Source organism: Anolis carolinensis, chromosome 1 (assembly GCF_035594765.1).
Source record: "Anolis carolinensis isolate JA03-04 chromosome 1, rAnoCar3.1.pri, whole genome shotgun sequence".
NCBI lineage: Eukaryota > Metazoa > Chordata > Lepidosauria > Squamata > Dactyloidae > Anolis > Anolis carolinensis.
In genome coordinates this window covers 365,429,843-365,436,551 of record NC_085841.1, presented here as the reverse complement: position 1 = coordinate 365,436,551, position 6,709 = coordinate 365,429,843, and the positions used below count along the sequence as shown (strand labels likewise).

General features: G+C 47.5%; 1 protein-coding gene across 1 annotated transcript; it reads left to right on the top strand.

Moving 5' to 3' along the window:
- Nucleotides 1–1,686: 1,686 nt before the first annotated feature.
- Nucleotides 1,687–3,755, top strand: LOC103281294 (CDK5 regulatory subunit-associated protein 2). The gene has a single exon (XM_008122583.3). The coding sequence runs from the start codon at nt 1,687–1,689 to the stop codon at nt 3,724–3,726; it is 2,040 nt and encodes a 679-aa protein (XP_008120790.3). The 3' UTR covers nt 3,727–3,755.
- The last annotated feature ends 2,954 nt before the right edge of the window (nt 3,756–6,709 follow it).

Below are 6,709 nucleotides of genomic sequence, written 5' to 3'. Positions count from 1 at the left end.
GTTCGACCCCCCCGTTGGTCGCGGGATGAAAGGCCGAGCTCAGGTTCCTTTCTGCTCCTAACAGCTGTAAGAATTTTCCCCAAAATTTTGCAGTAAATTGGACTCCCCGGTCACTAATTATCTTGTCGGGACACCCATGTAGGCGATATACATGCTTCACATACAAATCAGCAAGTTTTTCAGCTGAAGGAAGTTTTGGCAGAGCCACAAAGTGTGCCTGTTTTGAGAATAGGTCCAATATTGTCCAAATGTATCTGTGGCCTCTGCTGGGGGGTAGTTCGCCTACAAAATCCATGGCTACGCATTCCCATGGCCTCATGGGCTCCACCACCTTCTGCAATAGCCCCTGGGGCTTCCCCGGTGGTGTTTTTCCCTCTGCACATAATTCACACTGCGTGACGTATCCCCTGGCGTCTTTCCTCATTCCGGGCCACCAGCATTGTTTGGCCAACAGTTTAATAGTCCTGGTGGGGCCTAGATGACCCGCACCCTTGTTATCATGGTACTTCCTTAACATTTCTCGTCTTAAACATTCAGGAATATACAATTTCTTATTTACAAACACCAAATCCCCACACAATTCTCCCTTTTCTTTGTTTGTTTGTAACCATTTGTCCATTCCATACGCTCGCTTCAACTCTTCCTCCCATATTTCTCCTCCCCCCGTGGAAATGGCAGTACGTTTGTTTTCTTTGGCCGCTTGTGCTCGAGTTAGTACTGCCAGGCCCCATTGCTTATCAAGAAAAATACTCCCTTCAGATTCCTGAATTCCTCCCCCGTGCTGAGGCATCCGAGAGAGAGCGTCAGCGAGTATATTATGTTTCCCCTGGAAGAATCTGAGTCTGAAATCAAAACGGCTGAAATATTGGGCCCATCTAATTTGCTTCGCTGATAGTTTACGAGGGGATCTTAGATACTGTAAATTTCTATGGTCAGTCCACACCTCAAACGGTGTTCCACTTCCTTCCAGGAAGTGTCTCCAGCACTCTAGTGCTTTTAGAATCGCTAAGGCTTCTCTCTCCCAAATCGGCCAGTTTTTTTCTGTATCGCTAAACTTTTTTGACAGATAGCCACATGGCTTCAGGTTCCCCCCCTCGTCTTTCTGTAGCAGAACTGCCCCATATGCCCGGTCTGACGCATCGCAATGTAATACAAAGGCTTTAGACATATCAGGGTGCTGTAGGACAGGCTCCTCAGTAAAACGCTTTTTAAGGGCTTCGAAAGCTTCCTGGCATTCTATTGTCCAGGTCAGTTTGGCCCCTGGGGCCTTCACTTTGGCTGTTTCTCCCCTACCTTTAGTCTTTAACAAATCCGTTAATGGCAAAGTGAGGCGCGCAAAGTCCTTGATAAATGTTCTATAGAAGTTTGCGAACCCTAGGAAGGATTGCAGCTGCTTCCGTGTTTTGGGGGCTTCCCACCCCCTCACGTCTTCTACCTTCGCAGGGTCCATCGCCACTCCCTGGGAGGAAATCCTATACCCCAGAAAGTCTATCTGGTCTTTATTGAACTCGCACTTGGCAAGCTTCGCATACAGTTTTGCTTCTCTCAACTTTTGCAGGACTTCCCTGACTAGTTCTATGTGTTGCTCCTTAGTCCGAGATACTAACAATATGTCATCTAAAAAAACAAAGACTCCCTTGTACAACAATGGATGCAACACTTCGTTGATTAATTGCATGAACCTCAATGGTGGAGAAGCTGAAGGAACTGCTCTCGGAAAACGAGGCCGAACTCGAGAAAGAGCAGATCGCCAACATGCACCTCCTGGACAAAGTATACCGCCTTCAGAAGAAGCTCAAAGAAGTTTCACCGGAGGGATCCATCTCCCCGACCTCCTCCCCGGCTCCCGAGGAGGCCTGTCAGCGCCAGAAAATGCAAGAGCTCCACCACGTCTGCTCCTCCTACCGCCAGCACTTGACCAACCTGGTCCGATCCTTTGAGGAGCTTCTGCAAACCAGTGACATTGATTATTACGTTGCTGAGGGCTTCCGGGAACAGCTCAACCAAAGCGCCCAGCTGTTTGAGAGGCTGGAACAGCAGTGTCTCTATGGAGAGTCAATAGAGGATGAAATGACTCAACTTGGTGACCTGGCGCAAAGATTGTCTGACTTGGAGATGTCACAAAAACCATCTTGTCTAGAACCGTCCAGGCACAAAGACGAAGAAGCAACAGCAGCTCAAGTTGAGGAGGAAAATGTGACTGTTGCACCCAGCCCATTTCACTCAAAGCTCTTAATGGAGCATCTCCAAGAAATCCGAATGCTGAGGCACCAGCTCGAGGAGTCCATTGAAACCAACGAGCGTTTGAGGAAACAGCTCGAACAACAGAGGTCAAGCTGTGCACCAGACCAAGGTTCGGCAAGCGTTTGTAACCGCGGCGCGGAGCAACATCACTCCCTGACTTCTGAAATTCATTTCCTGAGAGAGCAAAATCAGGTCCTGAACGCAATGCTGGCACAAGGATCTCGAGACAAACAAAAGGAGAATGAAAAGTTGCGTGAATCTCTCTCCAAGAAGCACCTGGTCTTGGAGCAGCTCCGAGCGGACTGTGAGCGGCTCAAGAAGGAGAACGAGACGCTCCAGAAGGAAGTCGGGAAACGGGAGGAAGAAAACGGACGCCTGACGGACGAGGTTTACAGCGTCCGGAACGAACTGAACAGGTTGCAGATGGAGCTGAATGCCAGCAAGTGCCAGCTCTTGGAGAACGACGACTTGCTGCATTCTCTGCGGCTGGAGCTCAGGGTCTACGAGAAGTTGGAAGACGCAACCAGAAGCCAAGCAGATCACCGACGCGACGCAGCCGACGAATGCCGGAAAGAGCAAAACCAGCCGCTCGACTTGCACGAACTCTTGGCGGAAATACAGAATTTGAGAGCGCAGCTTGAGATGAGCATCAAGGCGAACAAGACATTGCACGAGAAACTTCACGAGCGGTCTTTGAGCGGAAAGAGAGGAGTCGGCAGCTCGAGGTCGGCTGTGAATATCGGCTCCCTTTTCCAGCAGGAATCGCAGCATTACATGGCGATAAACGATTTGAAATTCCCCAATGCAGACAGCAATGTCTTGGAATTGCAACAGAGGTACGGCGATTCGAAAGCACCGTTCAAATCAGATCCGGAGCTGGCCCTGGACGGTTTGGGCGGCTCCTCCGGCTGCTCCTCCTCCTCCAGCATGTCCCGCGACCCCTCCCCGTCCTCCCGCCATTGCGTCTGGGCAGACAGAAATGGGCGCCACGTCCTGGGCCGCTTGGAAGATCACAACGCGTTGCGGAGGCAGATCTCGGAAGGGCAGAAGCTGTTGCTGGAGCTGGAGCTCCCCCTGAAAGAAGACCCTGTGCTGCAGGAGCCGGGAGTGACGGCCACGTCTCTGGGCCGGATGTCGGCCGCCCTGGGTGCCGTCCGGCACAACTTGGAGGAAGCCGCCTGCCTCATGAAGCTTTACTGGAGAGTCTCCTTGCCCATGAAGGTGGTCCACAGTGCCGCTTACTCACTCCAGGATGAAGCCATGCGAACCGAGTTGCACAAACTCCGTCGGAAGCTGGCCGAGCAGGAAAAGAAGCTGCACAGCACCGTCAAGCGCTTGCACTCCACCAACCAACTGAAAGAAAACATGGAGAGAGTGATCATCGATCAGTTGGCTTTGACTCACGACGTCTTAAAGAAGGCTCGAGGAAATTTGGAAGTCCAGCCGACCGAAACCAAGCCGCCTGCCTTCAGCCTCAGCTAGACCAGGATCCTGTGATGACCACGTCTCCCCTCAATTGCATGAACCTCCACCAAGAATGGGAGGCTCCGGCCAACCCTCCTTTATATACCCTCCCCCTCATTTGAACAGTCTCTTCCCGCTCAGTAAAACCCCGCGCAAATTCCCCGCCAAGTCCATCAGCCGTTTCTCCTCCGAGTCCTGGGACGCAGGTGTCTTATCAATGTCAGTGACCCTGAAACTCAGAGCCACATCCAGGCTCTAGTAGCAGGGTTCTGACACAAAACCATAATGCACCAGGACATAAGTCAATGAAATACCGTGTTTCCCCGAAAATAAGACAGTGTCTTATATTATTTTTTGCTCCCAAAGATGTCCTAGGTCTTATTTTCAGGGGATGTCTTATTTTTCCATGAAGAAGAATTCACATTTATTGTTGAAGAAAAAATGAACATTTATTATATACTGTACAGTAGTTGTCATCATAAACCAACATAACCAAACCAGACAAACTATGACTCCTGTCAAGAATTTCCTGTTACTACTGTATAAATATAAATAATATAACATTTTAATATATTATTACCATTATTTCCATGTACAACTGGTGTGTACATTTACCGATCCTGCAAGTTCTGGTGTTTTGTTTGGCGGGCGCCGGGCATGCTTCCAAACAAGAACTTTGCTAGGTCTTACTTTTGGGGGAGGCCTTATATTTAGCAATTCAGCAAAACCTCTGCTAGGTCTTATTTTTTGGGGATGTCTTATTTTTGGGGAAACAGGGTATCAGTCCCAGGATTGGGTTCCCTGCTGTCCTCACAGGTTTCCTCTGCATCAGAACTAGATGGAAGGCAGATGGGGAACATCCAGCGAAAGTTGCTTTAAATACTCCATTATGCACTGGACCATATACGCATACATACAAATATCTTAATATAAATACAAGCAGATTCACATGTGTGCATATGAAGTTCAGCACATTATGGAGTGAATTTTTTAAAAAAATATTTTGCCAGATTTCTCCTTCCCCCAATTGTTTATTCAAGCTCTGTTTAATATTATACAGTTCAAAATAAAGAGTTTCACAGAATTCTAATTGCTCTCCATGTATGCTTCCTTGAAATCAGCTGTGTGTCCATTTCACAGCCCAATCGGCTAATCAGCAGATTCTGGCTTGTTAAAAGCAGACATGTGCTGGAGCAGTCTCTACAGGGGGAGGGGGAAGGAAGTCACATGTTTTTTGTAAGTACAGAGATATACAGTGATGCGAATATGTTCATTTTCCATCCAGAATCGGGATAAAAGGGGACCTTTTTACCCTGTGTTTTTCATCCATTGCAGCGAATAAGTGAGGATTTACTGCTAGCATCATGTAGCTGCAGCCACCACCACCCTTTTAACCCAGTAACATCCGTGTTTCGGGTGCTGTGTAGATGGGCCCTGGTACTAAAGACTCTCGTGATAAAATATCTGAGGGAATGCCATGTAGAAGTTACAGAATGAGTGAGACCTGGCTTGAAAACAGTCCACGTGAAAAAGATCTAGGAATCTTAGTAAGGAACAAGTTGAACATGAGTCCACAATGTGATGTGACAGCTAAAAGGCCAATGCAATCCCAGGCTATTTCAAGAGGAGTATAGTATCTGGATCGAGGATTCTGCTTTGGTCCGACCTTCTCACCTGGAATAACACTGAGTCCAGTTCTGGGCAACAAAATCCAAGAAGAAGATGGAGAAGATGGAAGGGGTCCAGAGAGAGGCAACCAAAATGGGCAAATGTCTTGGAAGCCAAGTCCTATAAAGAGCAGTTTAGAATATAAGTAAGTTCAACTTGGAGAAAAGAAGTCTGAGAGAACATGAGACCCATGTTTCAGTATTTGAAAGGAGGTCCCATTGAGGAGAGAGCAATGTTTACTGCTGATATAGATATTAGGACACAGAGCAACTGATTAGAATTACAGGAGAAAAGGATCCACCTTAACATTAGGAAGAACTTTCTGATGGTAAGTTGAATGGGCTTCTTTCTGGGAACCCACTGGTGTCTCATTCTCTGGAGGTTTTACAGCAGAGACTGGATAGCAATCTGTCGGGAGGGCTTTGATTGTGTGTTCCTGCATAGCAGAAGGTGGTTGGACTGGATGGCTCTTGTGACTCTTTCAATTTTATATTCAATAAGATGGAGCTGGTTTGTTTTCTTGTGCTTCTGTTATTAGGATGTGAGCCAATGGATTTCAAGAATAGAGATTCAACCCAAAGAGTGTTTAACAGCAGAATGACCTGCTTCAGAAAGTGGTGGGCTTTCCTTCTTTGGAGGTCTTTGAATGGAGATTTGATGCTGGAGCAGTCTCCACAGGGGGAGGGGGAAGGAAGTCACATGTTTTTTGTAAGTACAGAGATATACAGTGATGCGAATATGTTCATTTTCCATCCAGAATTGGGATAAAAGGGGACCTTTTTGCCCTGTGTTTTTCATTCATTGCAGCGAATCAGTGAGGATTTACTGCTAGCATCATGTAGCCGCCACCACCCTTTTAAGCCGGTAACTTCCGTGTTTTGGGTGCTGTGTAGATGGGCCCTGGTACTAAAGACTCCCATGATAAATATTTGAAGGAATGCCATGTAGAAGTTACAGAATGAGTGAAACCTGGCCACCTGGCCATGTTCCAGAAGCATTCTCTCCTTACGTTTCACCCACATCTATGGCAGGCATCCTCAGAGGTTCCGAGGTCTGTTGGAAGATAGGTAAGTGGGGTGTATATATCTGTGGAAAGTCCAGGGTGGGAGAAAGAGCTCTTGTCTGTTAGAGGCTAATGTGAATGTTGCAATTGGCCAGCTTGATTAGCATTTAATGGCCTTGCAGATTCAAAGCCTGGCTGCTTCCTCCCTGGGGGCATCTTTGGTTGGGAGGTGTTAGCTGGCCCTGATTGTTTCCTGTCTGGATTTCCCCTGTTTTCAGAGTGTTGTTCTTTATTTAGGCTTTTCCTTAATCCCTCCTTATTATCCAACAT